We start from the raw sequence: 20,841 nt of genomic DNA on the forward strand, positions 1-20,841 counted from the left end.
AACCTCACATTTACTTTCAATGGGAGTGAAGGTGGGAGGCCAGCTTCTGCTGTGATTCTCGGGTGCATTTAATTTTGACTCATGCAGTTAGCAAGTGCCATTATAATGCTAAAATAAAAGCAAAATACTGCAGATGCTGAAAATCTGAAATGAAAACAAAAACTGCTGGAAATTCTCAGCAGGTCTGGCAGCATCTGTGGAGAGAGAAGCAGAGTTAACGTTTCAGGTCAGTGACCTTTCATCAGAACACATAATGCTACCTGCCTGCTGAGCATTTCCACCATTTTATCTTGATATTAATCTCTTGTTGGTTTAATTCTTATAATCATGGAAATTCTGTCAGTTGGCTGAACTAAAATCTTCCACCATATATATAAATCCCTTGCATTGTTAAATAACACTGAAACTAGGCTGGGTTTGAACTGTTCTGTAAAATAATCCCAAGAATGTCACTTTCCAGTGAGTACTAGGTAATGGAATTAGAGGGAAAGGAACTCGTCTGTTTAAAGGATGTTTAAAAAAAAAAGTAACCTGCTTTGAGTCTGTTAAACGTCTGAAATGGTGTGACTGCTGCTAATACTGATTTAGCCAACAGCTGTTTGTATTGGATATGAACTGATTGTGTGTATAGACCATGAAGAAACAATATTTAATGACATTAAAAGCAGTTCAGTTGGCATCATTAGAATGTTAGCAGATCCGCACAGAATCACAGAATCGTTACAGCACAGAAGGAGGCCATTCGGCCCATCATGTCTGCACCAGCTCTCGGAGTGAGTAATTCGCTTAGTGCAGTTCCCACCCCCACCCCCGCCTTCTCTCCATAACCCTGTGCATTCTTCATTTTCAGGTAACTGACTAATTCCCTATTGAATGGCTTGTTTGAACCTGCCTCCACCACGCTATCAGGCAGTGCATTCCAGATCCCAACCACTCGCTGTGTGAAAAGGTTTTTCCTCATGTCACCATTGCTTCCTATATCAATTATCTTAAATCTGTGCCCTCCCGTTCTCGATCCTTTCATGAATTTCTCCTTCTCTATTCTGTCCAGATCCCTCATGATTTTGAATACCTCTATCAAAACTCCTCTCAGCTTTCTCTTCTCCAAAGAAAACAGTCCAAATTTCTCCAGTCTATCCTCGTAAATGAAGTTTCTTATCCTTGGAACCATTCTTGTGAATCTTTTCCGGATTCTTTCCAATCCCTTCAAGTCTTTCCTTAAATGTGGCACCCAGAACTGGATACAATACTCCAGCTGAGGCCAAACTAGTGTCTTATAGAAGTTCAACATAACCTCCTTGCTCTTGTACTCTATGCACCTATTAATAAAACCTAGGATACTGCATACATTATTGACCGCACTCTCAACCTATCCTGCCATCTTCAATGACTTATGCACATATACTCACAGGTCCCTCTGTTCCTGCACCACCCTTTAGAATTGTACCCTTTATTTTATATTGTCTCCATGTTCTTCCTACCAAAATGAATCATTTCATATTTCTCTGCATTGAACTTCTTCTGCCACTTGTCCACCCATTCCACCAGCTTGTCTATGTGCTTTTGAAGTTCTACACTATCCCCCTCATAGTTCACAATGTTTCCAAGTTTCGTATCATCCGCAAATTTTGAAATTGTGCCCTGTACACCAAGGTCAAAGTCATTAATATAGATTAGGAAGAGCAAAGGCCCTAACACTGACCCCTGGGGAACTCCACTACAAACCTTCCTCCAGCCCGTAAAACATCCATTAATCACTACTCTCTGTTTCCTGTCACTCAGCCAATTTCGTATCCATGTTGCTACTGTCCCTTTTATTCCATGAGCTATGACTGAGCTCACAAGTCGGTTGTGTGTCACTGTATCAAATGTCTTTTGGATGTCCATGTACACCACATCAACAGCATTGCACTCATCAACCATCTCAGTTGCCCCTTCCAAAACTCCAGCAAGTTAGTTAAACATGATTTTCCCGAGACAGATCCATGCTGGCTTTTCTTAATTAACCCGCATCTGTCCATGTGACTATTAATTTTGTCCTGAATTATTGTTTCTAGAAGTTTCCCCACCACCAATGTTAAACTGATTGGCCTGTAGTTGCTGGGCTTATCTTTACATCCTTTAACTTTGTTTTATCTAGTTATCTCATTACTGTCTATGTGTTAATTGCATATGAATTGTGTTTAATTATATGCAGGTGGAGGGCATTAATTAGGATTTCACTTGAGCACATGTAAAGAGACACTTACTGAAACTGTGGTTGAGTTAGGAGCTGTGTCCATGTAATGTTTGACTCTGTAAATAAATGTGAGATTGACTAAAGATTGGCTCCAGTGCTTTCCTTCACCAACTGGCTTCCTGGAATATAATATGGTAGCAGAGGATAGTTGCCTAAAGGTGAAGGTAGAAAAGCAAGAAAAAAAATGAGACAGAAGACTACAATCCTAATAGCCATTGTGAGAAATGACAGAAAGTGAGTGTAAATTATCTGGGTTTGATTACCCTCCAATGTTCTCAGAGTGAGCCATGTAACCAGTGGAAGCATGAAGTGGATTGGTGGACATGAGTTATGCCCCTACCAAACAGGAAACAAGGTATGGCCTTGGCATTGTCAATTCTTACAAGAAGTAAAATCAGAAGAAAAGTATTTTGTGAGCGAAGTGCTCATCAGTTGAATACTGATGAAGGTTTGGATCTTCCATGAGAGTTCTTGGATGAAATCTACAAGAAATATCATCTATTAAATGCCTATGAGGCATGGTCAGAATCTGATAGATTTCAGAAGACAGATAGTTAGTCAATGGAAGAATATACCATGGATTCTAACAGACTGCATAAAGATTGAGGAAATTCAATTTAGAGATCCCTGGTTCAGTGCTAGCATTTAAATTGCTGGATTATACTAAGGTTGCATATGGATAGGCTCCTGGTTCGAAATGGTTTTTGGTTCTCAGAGAGAATCCTGTTGGATTAGATGTCTGCTGCCTTGAAAAAAATCCAGAGGAAACAGTCATTTGCTGCAGTCTTTGTTGAACAGATGGAATATTTTGCAGTGACACAAAGAATAGAAAACTCAATGATTGCCAGATTTGAAATGGTCCAGATATTGGATACAGGCAGACAAAGGAAGAATGACAGACAGGTGGAATGAGCATGAAAGCTATTTACATTCAATTAATGAATAATAAATCTGGAATTGAGAGCTAGTCTCAGTAATGGTGCTATGAAGCTATCATTGATTATTGCAAAAAACCCATCTGGTTCACATATGTCCTCTACAGAATGAAATCTGTCATCCTTACCTGGTCTGGCCTACATGTGACCCACATGAGATTTGGCTACTACAGCAGAAGACAGAATTGGAATAGCAATAATAGGTGAATCCCAGGAATGCCAAGGAACAGTTAATAAGTGTTTCAGGTGTGACTCAAAGTGTTGTTATGTGATGAACTGCCCACAGCAAAGAGGCAGGGTCCTCGAAAGGGCATTTTTTTTTTTTATTCATTCATGGGATGTGGGCATCACTGGCAAGGCCAGCATTTGTTGCCAGTCCCTAATTGCCCTTGAACTGAATGGCTTTCGAGGCCATTTCAGAGGGCATTTTAAGAGTCAATCACATTCCTGTGCGGCACATGTAGGCTCTGCCTCTCAAGGATTGGCCTTCACAGCCATCAGCAAAGGTGCACCAAAAGAAGACACTCCACCTAAATAGATTGTTTGCTCCGTGTCCATCATGTTTGATAGATGGAGTTTCCGGCTGGAGTAAGCCACTTTATCAGTCCTGATACAATCTCCAGTGACATACCTCTGCTGCTGAATAAAGCACAAATGAAACTTGACATGGAACATAACAAGGCAGTGGATCTGGAGTTTATCCAATCAGGACATTATTGTATCCCCCTAACACAACCTAATGTTTCACATCAGAGTGTAAGACAAGAATTAATGGCATCAGGTGATAAGAATCAGAGAGGAAAACAAACAAATTGTCTTAAAGTTGCATAGACAATTTACACACTCTACTTGTCAATGGTTAAAAATCCTGTTAAAAGATGCTGGTGTGGTTGATGAAGATTCTATGAGGTTAATAGAAGAGATTAGTGAGAATTGTGAAATCTGTAAAAAGTATCGAAGGACACTGCCGCGGCCTATTGCCAACCTTCCATTGACAAGTGACTTTAACAAGGGAGTTGTCCTGGATCTAAAGGTGTGGGACAAAGACAGAAATATTTTTATTCTACATTTTATTGACCAGACAATTTGATTCCGTCTTTTAATAATAATTCATAGCAAGGACAAAAGGGTGATTATAGATACAATCATGGAGAAATGGATAGGGACTGGACTTGGGGCACTGACTGATAATGGAGGGGAATTTGCCAATGATGAGTTCAGACACATGTGTGAAAAGATAAACATTATGGTCATGAATTCGACTGCTGAAAGTCCTAGTCTAGAACTAGGGGTCACTGTTTTAAAATAAGGGGTCACCCATTTAAGACAAAGATGAGAATTTTTTTTTCTCTCAGAGGGTTGTGAGTCTTTGGAATTCTCCTCCTCAAAAAGCGATGGAAGCAGAGTCTTTTAATATTTTTAAGGCAGAGGTAGATAGATTCTTGATAAGCAAGGGGGGAAAGGTTATTGGGGGAAGGTGGGAATGTGGAGTTGAGCTTACAATCAGATCAGCCATGATCTTATTGAATGGCGGAATAGGCTCAAGGAGCCAGGTGGCCTTCTCCTGCTCCTAATTTGTATGTTCGTATATCCTTTCAGCAATGGACTCTGTGAAAGGAATCACACGGCAATCAATGAAATGCTGCTTAAAATCCAGATGATCAAGCAAACTGCAAGTTGGCAACTGCTCTGGCATGGGCAGTTCATGCAAAGAATCCGTGTCAGATGGTTGGGGGATATAGTCCCTCTCAATTGGTCTATGGGCGAAATCTAAAATTGCTTTCTGTGCTGTGCGATAGTCCTCCAGCACGAGAAGGTACTACAGTTAGTTTCATTTTTGCTGCACACTTGACTTCTTTACATGCAGGGAGACGGGCTTTCATCAAGACTGAGTTCTCTGAGAAAATTTGAAGAGCTGTGAGGCATCAAGTAAGGCCATTTTAAACAGAATTTAATTCAGGATGTTTGGTGTATTATAAAAGAGAGGGTCATAGGAAATGGAAATGCCCTGGTAATGTAATAGATCATGATGGGAAGACACTACTTATCAAACATTTCAATCAAACTGTTAAGCTTCATTCTTCATGATTAGTCAGAGTTGATTACAAAATCTCAGAATCTGAGCAGCTGATAGAAGGAAACAAGGCACCTTGTACCTCAAATGCTCATGTGTTTTGTGAGAAGGTCCTGAGGAACAAAATACAGTGATCAAGGGCGGATACTGGTAACATGAGTGATCATGAAACACAGGACAGAGCTATTACATCCAAAGACCAATTGTCCACAGTGGGTCCATGAGTGATGTATATTCCAGAGGTTCTGAAGAAAGGTCACTGACCTGAAACGTTAACTCTACTTCTCTCTCCACAGATGCTGCCAGACCTGCTGAGTATTTCCAGTGTTTCTCATGTTTATATTCCAGAGGGGTCTGGAAAATGAAGGGATGTGACAATTGGGGGGCATGCAGGAAAAGCTACGGCCAAGTTTAAATATTGGTTGAATGTTCAGGATGGTGGTCAAGAAGTGAGGTCCATGGACTGGCAGAATTGGGTGAATGAATGGAGAGTAAGAAAGCGCAGTGCAAGTTCTAAATGGGTTCAAAGGTGACTCTAGTCAGAAAACAGTCATATACCAGAGAAGGAGCATGCTATAGTGTGAGATAGAGATCTCACAGCAATAGTCCCAAAAAACATCAACGTGCAAGTACAAGCTATATCTTGAATAGATTACACAATGAAATGAGGGCTACAGAACAGTCTTGAGCAGAACCAGAAGCAGAAAAAGGAATGAAACCAGACGGACCACCCGGCATCGACCTAGGCACCAGAAACGACAACGGCAAACCCAACCCTGTCGACCCTGCAAAGTCCTCCTTACTAACATCTGGGGGCATGTGCCAAAGTTGGGAGAGCTGTCCCACAAACTAGTCAAGCAACTGCCTGGCATAGTCATACTCACGGAATCATACCTTACAGACAATGTCCCAGACACTGCAATCACTATCCCTGGGTATGTCCTGTCCCACTTCAGGACAGACCCATCAGAGGTGGTGGCACAGTGGTATACAGTTGGGAGGGAGTTGCCCTGGGAGTCCTCAACATTGAATCCGGACCCCATGAAGTCTCATGGCATCAGGTCAAACATGGGCAAGGTAACCTCCTACTGATTACCACCTACCGCCCTCCCTCAGCTGATGACTCAGTACTACACCATGTTGAACACCACTTGGAGGAATCACTGAGGGTGGCAAGGGCACAGAATGTACTCTGGGTGGGGGACTTCAATGTTCATCACCAAGCGTGGCTCGGTAGCACCACTACTGACCGAGCTGGCCGAGTCCTAAAGGACATAGCTGCTAGACTGGGTCTGTGGCAGGTGGTGGGGGAACCAACACAAGGGAAAAACCTACTTGACCTCGTCCTCACCAATCTGCCTGCTGCAAATGCTTCTGTCCATGACTGTATTGGTAGGAGTGACCACCTCACAGTCCTTGTGGAGGTGAGGTCCCGCCTTCACATTGAGGATACTGTCCATCGTGTTGTGTGGCACTATCACCGTGCTAAATGGGATAGATTCTGAAAAGATCTAGCAATACAAAACTGGGCATCCATGAGGCGCTGTGGGCCATCAGCAGCAGCAGAATTGTACTCAACCACAATCTGTAACCTCATGGCCCGGCATATCCCCCACTCTACCATGACCATCAAGCCAGAAGACCAACCCTGGTTCAATGAAGAGTGCAGGAGGGCATGCCAGGAGCAGCACCAGGCATACCTCAAAATGAGGTGTCAACCTGGTGAAGCTACAACACAGGACTATCTGCGTGCCAAACTGCACAAGCAGCATGCGATAGACAGAGCTAAGCGATCCCATAACCAACGGATCAGATCTAAGCTCTGCAGTCCTGCTACATCCAGCTGTGAATGGTGGTGGACAATTAAACAACTAACTGGAGGAGGTGGCTCTTAAATATCCCCATCCTCAATGTTGGGGGAGCCCAGCACATCAGTGCGAAAGATAAGGCTGAAGCATTTGCAACAATCTTCAGCCAGAAGTGCCGATGATCCATCTCGGCCTCCTCCTGAAGTCCCCAGCATCACAGATGCCTGATTTCAGCCAATTCGATTCACTCCGCGTGATATCAAGAAAAGACTGAAGACACTGGATACTGCAAAAGCTACGGCCCTGATAAAATTTCGGCAATAGTACTGAAGATCTGTGCTCCAGAACTTGCCGCGCGCCCTAGCCAAGCTGTTCCAGTACAGCTACAACACTGGCATCTACCCTGCAATGTGGAAAATTGCCCAGGTATGTCCTGTACACAAAAAACAGGACAAATCCAACCCGGCCAATTACTGCCCCATCAGCCTACTCTCTATCATCAGTAATGTGATGGAAGGGGTCATCAACAGTGCCATCAAGCGGCACTTGCTAAGCAATAACCTGTCCAGTGACGCTCAATTTGGGTTGCGCCAGGGCCACTCAGCTCCTGACCTCATTAGAGCCTTGGTTCAAACATGGACAAAAGAGCTGAACTCAAAAGGTGAGGTGAGAGTGACTGCCCTTGACATCAAGGCAGCATTTGACCGAGTATGGCATCAAGGAGCCCGAGCAAAACTGAGGTCAATGGGAATCAGGGGGAAAACCCTCCGCTGGTTGGAGTCATACCTAGGGCAAAGGAAGATGGTTGTGGTTGTTGGAGGTCAATCATCTGAGCTCCAGGACATCACTGCTGGAGTTCCTCAGGGTAGTCTCCTCGGCCCAACCATCTTTAGCTGCTTCATCAATGATCTTCCTTCAATCATAAGGTCAGAAGTGGGGATGTTCGCTGATGATTACACAATGTTCAGCACCATTTGTGACTCCTCAGATACTGAAGCAGTCTGTGTAGAAATGCAGCAAGACCTGGACAATATCCAGGCTTGGGCTGATAAGTGGCAAGTAACATTCGCGAGTAACTCTCCTCCTGACTCCCCAAAGCCTGTCCACCATCTACAAGGCACAAGTCAGGAGTATGATGGAATACTCTCCACTTGTCTGGATGGGTGCAGCTCCAACAACACTGAAGAAGCTCGACACCATCCAGGACAAAGCAGCCCGCTTGATTGGCACCCCATCTACAAACATTCACTCCCTCCACCACCGACGCACAGTGGCAGCAGTGTGTACATTCTAGAAGATGCACTGCAGCAATGCACCAAGGCTCCTTGGACAGCACCTTCCAAACCCGCGACCTCTACCACCTAGAAGGACAAGGGCAGCACATACATAGGAACATCACCACCTGCAAGTTCGCGTCCAAGTCACACACCATCCTGACTTGGAACTATATCGCCGTTCCTTCACTATCGCTGGGCCAAAATCCTGGAACTCGCTTCCTTTCAGTGGGTGTACCTACCCCACATGGACTGCAGCGGTTGAAGAAGGCAGCTCATCACCACCTTCTCAAGGGCAATTAGGGATGGGCAATAAATGCTGGCCTGGCCAGCGTCGCCCACATCCCATGAATGAATAAAAAAAAAGAAACCCTCATGACCATCAAGTGTTAGTGGCTGCCAATAAACTTTAGGATAAACTAATGAGAGGCAAAACCAAAGGAGTTCGAGAGTTGGAGAGAATTTGGTGGTTATTCGGAGCTATCAGATAGGGGACAGCCAGCCTTGTGACATAAATGGATTTGTGCTGAAAAAGTGTTGCGGATGTGACTTATAAGGCTAAAGTGAGGCTTGTTGCTGGGTTTCTTTAAGAGGGACTGGGCAATACAGATGATGGAGTGGACTCTGCCACAGCTGGAAAAGTAATCTTAAACATCTGTTTTGAGCTCTTTTGGCCACATAGTCATTGGAGGGTCGGTCAATTGACATAAAAGCTGCATTTCTGCAGGGTAACACTTTTCAGCGTGAAATGTTTCTGAAACTGACTAGAGGCAGCAGATACAGAAGGAAAACTATGGAAACTAAACAAATGCATCAATGGCCTGAATGATGCTTCCAGGGTGTGGTATCTTTCAGTGAGATCTGTTTTGCTGAAAATAGCTTCTGTTCAACTAAAGGTAGATCCGCAATGTTTTATTTGTATCCTAAAGGAACACTTTCAGGAATCTTCATGATACGTGTTAGTGATTTCTTATGGGGTGGTATTGGAGAATTTGAGAAATGTGTTCTTTCTCAGATTAGATTAGAATTTAAAATTGGGAGTCAGACCAGTGGGACTTTTAAATATATTGGTTTAGATATGAAGCAAAGTAGATCTGAAGTAACTTTAATCACAATCCTAATAGAGAGGTGTTACTCCCATCCTGGTTAATTGGTCATCAGAGAAAGATGATGTTATATCTGAAGAAGAGACAGAACAATTTCAAAGCTGATTTTTTTCCCAAAGATATGCTTTATTTATAAAATTTTTAAAAGTATACTGCAAAATTCAAATTGTATATTTCATCAAGTGCAATAAAGTTCAGTTTCTTTCAATGCGGTCCAGGAGGTGCCTCACAACTCTTGCCATACAGCCCGAGGGGTTTTACATGGGTTCCACCCTTGTTACACTTTGACAGTAGGACCTTACATAGTGGTCTTTCCCCATTGAGCCTTTGCTGCCCCAAGCTTTAATGCATCCCTCAACATGTAGTTCTATACCTTGGAATGTGCCAGTCTGCAACACTTGGTTGTGGACAACTCTTTGCACTGGAAGACCAGCATGTTTTGGGCAGATCAAAGTGAGTCTTTCATCTGGTTGATGATTATCTCAGTGTGCGTCCCTGGTAACAGCCTATAGAGCACAGAGTCCTGCATTATGGAGCTGCTCGGGATGAACCTCGACAAAATCCACTGCATCTCTTTGCAGACCTGCCTTGCAAATGCACATTCCAGAAGGAGGTGGGTGACAGTCTCTCCCCCACCACAGCCACCTCGAGGGCAGTGTGCAGAGGCGGTGAGACTCTGGCTATGCAGGAAGGATCTGATGGGGAGGGCCCTTGTCACCGCCAGCCAAGCTATGTCTTGGTGCTTGTTTGAATGTTCTGGCAATGAGGCATTCTGCCAAATGACTCTGACAGTCTGCTCGGGGAACCATCCGACAGGATCCACCATCTCCTTTTCCCGCAGGGCCTTGAGGACGTTCTGTGCGGACCAATGCCTGATGGACTTCTGGTCAAAGATGTTTTTCAGTACAAACATTTCCACAAGGGAGAGGTGGTACTGGACAGTCCAACTGAATGGAGCGTTCCACGGTAACGTAGCCAGACCCATCCTTCACAATACTGAGGACAGACAGATCAACAGCACATAGTGACAGCTTGTGTCTGCATACCCGAGGTCTACGCACAGCTTGATGCAGCCACAGACAAAGGTGGCCATCAGGATGAGGGTGATAGGTTGATGTTGGGTACGTTTCCCCTCCCCCCCTTTATCTAGAGGTTTGAACATCATGTCCCTGCAGACGTGGTCCATTTTCAATCTCCAGGTAAAGTAGAAGAAAGCTCTGGTGACCGCCATGACGCAGAAGTGGATATGGGCCGTCCTGTGCCATGTACAGCAACACTGAGAGCGCCTCACACCTGATGACCAGGTTCTTAGCCACAATATAGAGGGAGTGCCACTCCCACATGACCAGTTTCTGTTTCCCCATGGCTACTCACTCCTTCCGGTTTTTGTCCCCAGCCCCAGTCCCTCCGAGCCATATCCCCAGCACCTTCAGACAGTCTGACCTGACAGTGAAGGAGACAAAGGATCGATTGGCACAATTCCCAAAGAACTTGGCCTCTTTCTTGCCACAATTTACTTTGGCTCTAGAGGCCAGTTCAAAGTGGTCACAGATGCTCATCAGTGTGCGAACTGACAGCGGATCTGAGCAGAAGACGGCAACATCATCCATGCAAAGCTTGATCGGTCACTTGAACTGGTTGTGCACTCAGACTAGACCAGATTCTAGTTTTGATATGTTGGTGTTAAGTTCTATGATGAAACACCATAAAGTCAAAAAGGTTTGAAGGGCAAATAAAATGTTGAAAAAATAAATCTGGAGAAATGTGTACTTAAGTTCCCAACTTAGGTGACCCAAAGAACATGCAATAGTTATTTTTAGTGAGGCTTCACCTGCTAATCTTCCTGATAGGTATTAGAGTGCAGCTGGTTTCATGTTATTTCTAATGGGTGAAAATGGGAAATGTTGTCCTTTAGTTCGGAAGGCTAAGAAAATAAAGCAGGCCTATTAAAAGTACTTTAGTGCAGAAACACTGGCTTTTGTGAGGCAGTGGGATTCTATTTGACAAACATTTTAAGTAGGATTCTATACAATGGACATACTGGGAGATAGTCTACCCATTGAATGCCATGTAGATAATCGTTCCTTTTGGGATAATGTACACTCTATGAAACATGTGAGTGAGAAAAGGATATGGATTGACTTTACTGGCTTAAAACAAATGTTGGAGAGAAATGAAATCTCTAAAATTAAATGGGTAGCTGCAAGTCACCAACAATCTGAATTGTTTTACAAAAAGAAATGCTTGTACAAAGAACTTGTTAGGGGTCTTTGGGCCGAAGGGCCTGTTTCGGTGCTGTATCTCTCTCTCTCTCTCTTTGACTCTCCATGTCCTCGAGGAGGAGCATCTGGCAATATAACGCTCTGTACTGAATATGGAAATTGTTTCTGATTTTCTTTTGAAATGTTATTTGTGCATATTAACTCTTAAGATTTATTTAAAAAGAAAGAAGGGAATCTGTTAATTGTATATCAATTGTGTTTATTTATATGCAGGTGAAGGGCATTAATTGGAGTTTTATTTTAGCACATATAAAGTGACACTTACTGAAACTGTGTGGTCAAGTTAGGAGGTATATGCTTGTAATGTTTCACACTGTAAAGACTGAGTAAAGTTTGGGTCCCATATCATCCTTCATCAGTTGGTTTTCTGCAATAGAACAAGAGAGACAGACACTGCATTAAGATTGTACAGTAAGCACCAGTTATAAAGTTCCAGTTGAAGGCCATTGAAGGATCTGTTTTTTTTTAAATTCATTCATGAGGTGTGACAGTCACTGGCAAGGCCACAGCATTTATTTCCCATCCCTTATTGCCCATGAGAAGGTAGTAATGAGCTGCCTTCTTGAACCGCTGCTGTCCGTGTGGTGTAGGTACACCCACAGTGCTGTTAGGGAGGGAAACCAGGATTTTGTCCCAGCGACAGTGAAAGAACAGTGATATACTTTCAAGTCGCATGATGTGTGACTTGGAGGGGAATTTACAGGTGATGGTGTTCCCATATGTCTGCTGTCCTTGTCCTTGTAGGTGGTAAAGGTTGAGGATTTGGAGAATGCTGTTGAAGGAGGCTTGGTAAGTTGTTGCAATGGATCTTGTAGATGGTACACACTGCTACACTGTGCACTGGTGGTGGATGGGTGCAGATCAAGAGGTTGATTTTTCCTGGATGGTGTCGAGCTTCTTGAATGTTGTTGGAGCTGCACTCATCCAGGCAAGTGGAGAGTATTTCATCACACACCTGACTTAAGCTTTCCAAATATTGAGCAGAATTTGGGGAATTACTCACATCAGAATTCCCAGATGCTGACCTGCTCTTGTAGGTACAGTATATAGCTGCTTAAGCTAATTTTCTGGTCAATGGTAAACCCCACTGCCTTCCTCCAAATGTTGAACGTGGTATTTCAGTGACGGTAATGTTGTTGAATGTCAAAGGGAGATGGTTAGATTCTCTCTTGTTGGAGATGGTCATTGCCTGGCATTGTGTGGCATGAATATTACTTACCACTTATCAGCATAAGCCTGAAGGTTAAATGTTGTCCAGATCTTGCTACAGGTGGGCATGGACTGCTTCAGTATCTGAGGAGTGGCACACGGTACTGAACACTGTGCCATCCTCAGTGAATATGCAATATCCTTGGGAGAGATGATTGGCCTCCTAACCACAACCATCTTCCCTTTGTGCTGGGTATGATTCCAACCAGTGGAGAGTTTTCCCCCGATTCCCATTGACTTCCAATTTTGTGAGTGCTCCTTGATGTCATACTCGGTCAAAGGCTGCCTTGATGTCAAGGGCAGTCACTCTCACCTCACTTCTTGAATTCATCTCTTTTGTCCAAGTTTGATCCAAGCTGTAGTGAGGTCTGGAGCCGAGTGCCCTGGTGGAACCCAAACTGAGCATTGGTTAGCAGGTTGCTGCTGAGTAAGTGCCGCTTGACAGCGCTGTCGACAACACCTTCTCTCACTTTGCTGATGATTAGAGTAGACTGATGGGGCGGTAATTGTTTGGATTGAATTGGGCTGCTATATGTGGACAGGACACACCTGGGCAATGTTCCACATTGTCGAGTAGATGCCAGTGTTGTAGCTGTACTGGAACTGCTTGGCGAGGGGTGCAGCTAGTTCTGGAGCACGAATTTTCAGTACTACAACTTGGATGTTTTCAGGGCCCATAGCCTTTGCTGTATCCACAGTGCGCTGCTATTTCTCAGAGTCATAGAGTTATACAGCACAGAAACAGGCCCTTTGGCCCACTGTGGTCTGCGCCGGCCATCAAGCCTATCTATTCTAATCCCATTTTCCAGCACTTGGCCCGTAGCCTTGTATGCTATGGCATTTCAAGTGCACATCTAAATACTTCTTAAATGTTGTGAGGGTTCCTGCCTCTACCACCCCTTCAGGCAGTGTGTTCCAGATTCCAACCACCTGCTGGGTGAAATTTTTTTTCCTCAAATCCCCTCTAAACCTCCTCCCCTTAAATCTATGCCCCCTGGTTATTGACCCCTCTGCCAGGGGAAAAAGTTTCTTCCTATCTACCCAATCTATGCCCCTCATAATTTTGTATTCCTCTGTCAGATCTCCCGTCAGCCTTCTCTGCTCTAAGGAAAACAATCCTAGCCTATCCAGTCTCTCTTCATAGCTGAAATGCTCCAGCCCAGGCAATTTCCTCTGCACCCTCTGCAGTGCAATCACATCCTTCCTATAATGTGGCGACCAGAACTGTACACAATACTCCAGCTGTGGCCTAACTAGCATTTTATACAGCTCCATCATAACCTCCCTGCTCTTATATTCTATGCCTTGGCTAATAAATGCAAGTATCTCATATACCTTCCTCGCCACCTTATCTACCTATCTTGATATCATGTGGAGTGAAACTGGCTGCAGACTGGCATCTATGATGCTGGGGTCCTCAGTAGGAGGCCAAGATGGATCATGCACTCCACACATATGGCTGGAGATGGTTGAAAATATTTCAAACTTGTCTTTTGCACTGACATCCTGGGCTCCCCCATCATTGAGGATGGGGTTGTTTGTGAAGCCTCCTCCTCCTGTTAGTTGTTTAATTGTTCTCCACCATTCCTGACTGGATGTGACAGGACTGCAGAGCCTGGATCTGATTCGTTGGTTGTGGGATCGATTAGCTCTCTCTATCCCATGCTGTTTCTTCTGCTTATCATACATGTAGTCCTGTGTTGTAGCTTCACCAGGTTGGCACCTCATTTTTAGGTATGCCTGGTGCTGCTCCTGGCATGCTCTCCTGCACTCCTCATAGAACCAGGATAGGTCCTCTGGCTTGATGCTAATGGTAGAGTGGAGGATATGAAAGGCCATGAGGTTACAGATTGTGGTTGAATATAATTCTGCTGCTGCTGATGGCCCACAGTGTCTCATGGATTCCCAGCTTTGAGCTGCCACACCTGTTTTGAATCTATCCCATTTATCATGGTGATAGTGCCATGCAACATGATGGAGGGTCTCCTCAGTGTGAAGATGGGACTTCATCTGCTCAAGAACTATGTGTAGCCACTCCTACCAAGACTGACATGGGCAGTTGGTGAGGTAAAGTATGTTTTTCCCTCTTGTTGGTTCTCTCATCACCTGCTGCAGGCCCAGTCTGGCAGATATGCCCTTCAGGACTTGGGCAGCTTGGTCAGTAATGGTGCTGCCAAACTGCTGTTGGTGATGGACATTGAAGTCCCCTACCCTGAGTACATTCTGTACCCTTGCTGCCCTCAGTGCTTCTTCCAAGTGATGTTTATCATGGATGAGTGATTCAACAGCTGAGGGGGATCTGTAGGTGGTATTCAGCAGGAGGTTTCCTTGTTTATTTTTGACCTGATGACATGAGACATCATGGGGTCTGGAGTCGATGTTGAGGACTTCCAGGACAACTACCTCCCAACTGTATACCACTGTGCTGCCACCAATGGCGGTTCTGTCCTGTCGGTGGGACAGGACATACCCAGGGATGGTGATGGAGGAGTCTAGGACATTGGCTGTAAGGTATGATTCTGTGAGTATGACTATGTCAGGCTCTTTTTTGACTGGTCTGTGGCGCAGCTCTCCCAATTTCGGCACAAGTCCCCAGATGTTAGCGACGAGAGCTTTGCAGGGTCGACTGGGCAGGGTGGAGCCTTTGTTTTTTTCGCTGTCTAGGTCAATGCCGGGTGGTCTATCTATTTTTATTCTTTGACTTTTCTGTCATGGTTTGATACAATTGAGTGGCTTGCTAGGCCATTTCAGAGGGCAGTTAAGAGTCAACCAAATTACAGTCAGTCTGAAGTCACATGTAGGTCAGATCAGGTAAGGACAGCAGTGAACCAGATGGGTTTTTATGACAATCTGGTAACTTGATGATTCCAATTTCTGAGACATACTTTTTATTTTATTTTATTTATGAAATAATTGAATTTAAACTGCACCAGCTTTAATTGAGGGATTTGAACTCATGCCTATGGAGTATTAGTCTGAGCTTCTGGATTAGTTGTCCAGTAACATTACTACTATACTATTGATCCGTTGAGACAGAAGATGAGCCATGATCATAGTGAATGGTGGGGAAGGTTCGATGGGCCTTATCATCGACTCCTCCTATTTCTTCTGTGCTTAGAATCCTATTTTTACAACATATCTGCAAATGAGTCAGTAAAACAAATATGAATAAATTAATCCATGATAATCTTATTCAACATCAGGAATAACAACTTTTTCCACATTACGTGACATTTAAAAGAATATAAGAAATAGGAGCAGCAGTAGACCATACAGTTCGTCAAGCCTGCTCCACTTTTCAATTTGATCATGGCTGACCTTCTGCCTCAATTCCACTTTCCATCCCATTCCCCATATCCCTTAATTCCCTGAGTGACCTGTCTCTCTCAGCCTTAAATATATTCAACGATGGAGCATCCACAACCCTCTGGGGTAGAGAATTCCAAAGATTCACAACACTTGGAGTGAAGTAATTTCTCCTCATCTCATTCCTAAATGATCGGTCCTGTATCCTGACACTGTGCCCCCGGATTCTAGATTCCCTGATCAGTGGAAACAATCTCTCAGTATCTACCCTATCCAGCATCTTCAGAATGCTATATGTTTCAATGAGATCACCTCTCATTCTTCTAAACTCCAGAGAACATGAACCCAATTTACTCAGCCTCTTATCATAGGACAATTCTCTCATCCTAGGAACCAATCTAGTGAACCTTTAAAGTACAGCCTCCAATGCAAATAGATCTTTCCTTCAGTATAGTGATTGGAATTGCACAAAGCATTCCAGATGTGGTCTCACCAAAGCCCTGTACAATTGTGGCAAGATTTCCTTATTCCTGGACTCCAATTCCCTTGCATTTGCCTTCCTAATTGCTTGCTGTACCTACATGTTAACTTTCTATGAGTACACCTAAGCACTGCTGAACACCAATGTTTGGAAGTTTCACACCTTTTAAAAAATAATCTGCTTTTCTATTTTTTCACACTAGGTCACAACAGGATGCATCTGTCCTGAGCTCAGCATTTCAAGGCATCAACAGTTTAGCTAATATTTACATATCCTTTCACACCTTATGTGACAATTTGCATACTGCAATTTATTCTTACACATCTTGTTAAATACTTGTTATTAAAAATGGAGAAGAGAAAGTTTATTCCATGTATACTCTTCACCTTGAAGAGAAGGAATCCTATCCAACTCCTCACATTTAGACAATTCGTTTTTAATTAATGCAGCCAATTTAAAACTCGAATATTTTGTCAAACATTTCATTAAGCATCACAAATAACATATATCATGATTATTAGTACAGTGATTACAATTCTCTGAGCACAAATTATAATCATAGACCAAATCCCTGTCCATGGGTGCTGACTGACATTATACCCTACTTTGCACCATTTATTATTGCCTAACATTACTGTGCCCCTTTCCATGGTAGCATTAGTTTATATGACAGTGACTACAAACATCAGTTATATTACAGCTTGGTGGCACAGTGACATTCAGACACATTTTATCTGTCTCACTCTAGACAAGGACAAACTGTACCGATTAACTAATGGTACAAGCACTAGGGGACACAGATTGAAGGTTTTGGGCAAGAGAAGCGTGGGAATATGAGAAAGAACTTGTTACACAGCGGGTGGTAAGGATCTGGAACTCGCTGCCCACAAGGGTGGTGGAAGTGGAGGCAATCAATGACTTCAAAAGGAAATTAGATGGCCAGTTGAAGGAAATATATCTTCAGGAGATTGAGTGGGGGAGTAGGACTGATTAGATAGCTGCGTGGAGAACTGGCATGGACTTAATGGGCCGAATGGCCTCCTTCTGTGCTGGATATGACTCTATGACTCTCCATACGATCTCTGTAGTAGTAGGTAGCCTCTCAAGGTAGGTAACCAGACCTAGAACAATTAATACTCGAAGAAACACATTCCACCTGCCGGCAAGGTGTAGTATTTATTCCTTGACAGTTTTGAGCTGATTAATGTGATACTATTTGATATAACTCAGACATTTCTTACTTGAAAACTGAACTATATACATGGCAGGACTGGCCTGATCAGTGATAGAACAAAAACGGCAGGACTATACCCTAACAAAATGGTCCTTTTTACCATAATTTAGGACCATTACAGAGTCTCCAATTTGATACTCAAATGGATGATCCTATTTGTCAAAGTACTTTTAGACCTGATTCTTGGATTCTCCCAAATTCCATGCTACGAATTGATTCGGCTGATCGATGTAATGGATCATCTGCTTCAACCACTCAGTGGTACAACTGCTTTAAAGCAAAGGACCTGCTGTGGGCACCAGTAGGTGTCCAGGCATACACATCAGACATCCTGTCATTACCCGATAGGGGTAAATTCATGTAGTACGACACTGTCTAGATCACATCACCAGTAAATACATTGGTAACATGCTCACCCATTGAAAGGGGTGATCTGCACAGAATTTTTTAAACATTGTTTGAAGTCCTATTCTCTCTTTCCACTACTCCAGATCATTGAGGATGGTGACATATGGGCAATTTGTATTTAATCCTCATCAATTTCTGTAGTTCAGTCAAAACGTTTCCTGTAAGATGTGATCCTTGATCACTAGCTACCTGTATGTGCACTCCCCACCTGCAGATCACCTCAATCAATGATATTTTAGCCTCAACAAAAGCACGATTATTATGGTAAGGAAAAGCCTCTGTCCATTTGATCAACTTGTCTAATATAAGTAGCACATGTTACTGGTTAACTGGAGGAGTTGGCAATGAACTGATAACATCGAGCTGAAGGTGCATCCAGGGTCCTGCAGGAGGTCATAGAGTCATTACAACACAGATTGAAGCCATTTGGCCCATTGTGTCCATGCCAGCTCCCTATACAGAGTCAGTCCCATTCCCTCGCCCTACCCCCGTAGGCCGGAAAGTTTCTTTCTCTCAAGTGTCGATCCAATTTCCTTTTGAAATCATTGATCGGCCCTGCTTCCATCACCCTCGTAGGCAGCGAGTTACAGGTCATTACCACTCGCTGCATATAAAAATTCTTCTTCATATTTCCCCTGCATCTTTTGTCCAAAACCTTAAATCTGTGTCCCCTCGTCCTTGCACCATCAGCCAATGGGAACAGATTTTCTTTGTCTACCTTATCTAAATCTGACAGAAATGTGTACCTCTCTGTTAAATCTCCCCTCAACTTCCTTTGCTCCAAGAAGAATAACCCCAGTTTCTCCAACCTAACCATGTAACTAAAATCCTGCAGCTGGAATTTTACACCCCCTGCAGGAGCGGGCTGGAGGTGGAGGAGGGAGGTTGTAAAACTGAGTGGGAGGTGGGGGGGTGCCGTTCCCGTCGCCTTCCAGCACTCGCTGCAGTTTCACGTGCGGTGGTGGCGGCAAGAAACGGCCCACCCGCCTCAGGCCAACTAAAGCCCTTAAGTAGCCAATTAACAGCTACTTCAGGGCCTCCTCCCATCACTGCTAGTCCATTACCAGCAGCATGTGGGCAGCTCAAGACCTTAAGAGGCCACTCGGCAAAACCTAGCAGCCACCACTGCAGCACATTCCTCCCCTCCGCCCCCACAACTGACTCCGCTTGCCTTGACAGGGCCCGGCCGATTGTCCCCGGTGAGGCCCCGCACACTTAGCTTCATTCTAAGGCCAGCATCCATGCTGCACCTCTCGCCGGGTGCAGTGCCAGTCGTGCCACCGTTCCTGGTGGCACTGCTGGGACTGAGAGCTGACAGCCCGCTGATTGGCAGCTCCTGGAGGTTGGAGTTCCTGCCTCAGAGGGGTTGAACTCCTGCCCGAGGACAATTAACGGCCAGGGGCCCGTAAAATCTCTGCATGGCTTCCAGGTGGGATGGAGGCGGGCTCGCCCCCGAATTCTTGGCCATTGGGTGGGGCCTCCAGCCCAACGTACGATTCCAGCCTGCATCCCTGGAACCATTCTGGTAAATCTCCTCTGCACCCTCTCAAAGACTCTCACAACCTTCCTAAAGTGTGATGTTCAGAACTGGATGCAATACTTTAGTTGTGGCCTAACCAGAGCTTCAAAATGGTAAAGCATAATTTCTATTCAATTATTTATCTATTTATGCAGTACAAGTTCCCACATGCTCTGCTAATTATTCTCTCAACATGTTCTGCCACCTTCAAAGGTCTACGCACATGAATACCCTGGTCCCTCTGTTCCTGCAAACTGTGTTGTTAAGTCTCTATTGCTTCTTCCTATTTCTTCTGCCAAAATGCAACATCTCACATTGCTCTGTAGTAAATTCCATCTGCTACTTGTACAGGAAAGTGCAGTTGGTGTTTGTAGGAGGATTGTACTGTGCTTACAGGTAATGTTACTTGTCTTATCTGGCTCCCATACAGTTTGAGCTATTTTCTGGACAGTTAATATCCACAAAGAAATGTGCTCCCAGGACGACTGTGAAACAGCTCAAAGAGCTCCTCCCCCACCCCTCTTCTCACATCATATCACATTCATTTCTCATCAGTTCATAACAGGATGCACCTGTCCTGAGCTTTGCATTTTGTCGGCTTTATATTTGACACATATCCTTTTGCACCTCGCATGACCATTTGCATACTGTAATTTATTTTTACACACGTATTATTGCTGCATACTTGTAATTAAAAATCGAGAAGAGAAAGCTTATTCCGTGCCCTTACAGTGCCTCATCTCCAGGCCGATCCTCCAATGTCATCCAACCATCTGTGCTCAGACTGTTTCAACTGGAACAAAGGAGACAAGAGGAGATTTCATTGAGGGATTTTCAAATGATGAAGGGTTTTGATCAAGTGAATTGGGAAATACGATTTCCTCTGTTTTAGGGGCCATTGAAGAGGGGGCAATAATTTAAAATGCTCATTGAGTGAGGAGAGAAGATAGGAGACATTCCTTCTGA

General features: G+C 44.1%; 1 protein-coding gene across 4 annotated transcripts in view; it reads right to left on the reverse strand.

Annotated features, from left to right (window-relative positions):
* Positions 1–11,896: 11,896 nt before the first annotated feature.
* The window catches only part of LOC137345655 (class I histocompatibility antigen, F10 alpha chain-like), a 40,841-nt gene continuing 31,896 nt past the window's right edge, over positions 11,897–20,841 (reverse strand). For 3 of the 4 annotated variants that reach the window (XR_010968599.1, XR_010968597.1, XM_068008896.1), the window contains 2 exons: positions 20,606–20,668; positions 11,897–12,085 (listed from right to left, as the gene is read on the reverse strand). Coding sequence is in view for 1 of the 4 variants with exons in the window: in XM_068008896.1 (XP_067864997.1) it covers positions 20,655–20,668 (14 nt within the window). In the remaining 3 variants the exon portion in view is untranslated. Of the gene's footprint in view, positions 12,086–20,560; positions 20,669–20,841 lie in introns of all 4 variants that reach the window. The other variant, XR_010968598.1, reaches the window with a different exon arrangement.

The sequence above is a fragment of the Heterodontus francisci genome, chromosome 29 (genome assembly GCF_036365525.1).
Source record: "Heterodontus francisci isolate sHetFra1 chromosome 29, sHetFra1.hap1, whole genome shotgun sequence".
Classification (NCBI taxonomy): Eukaryota; Metazoa; Chordata; class Chondrichthyes; order Heterodontiformes; family Heterodontidae; genus Heterodontus; species Heterodontus francisci.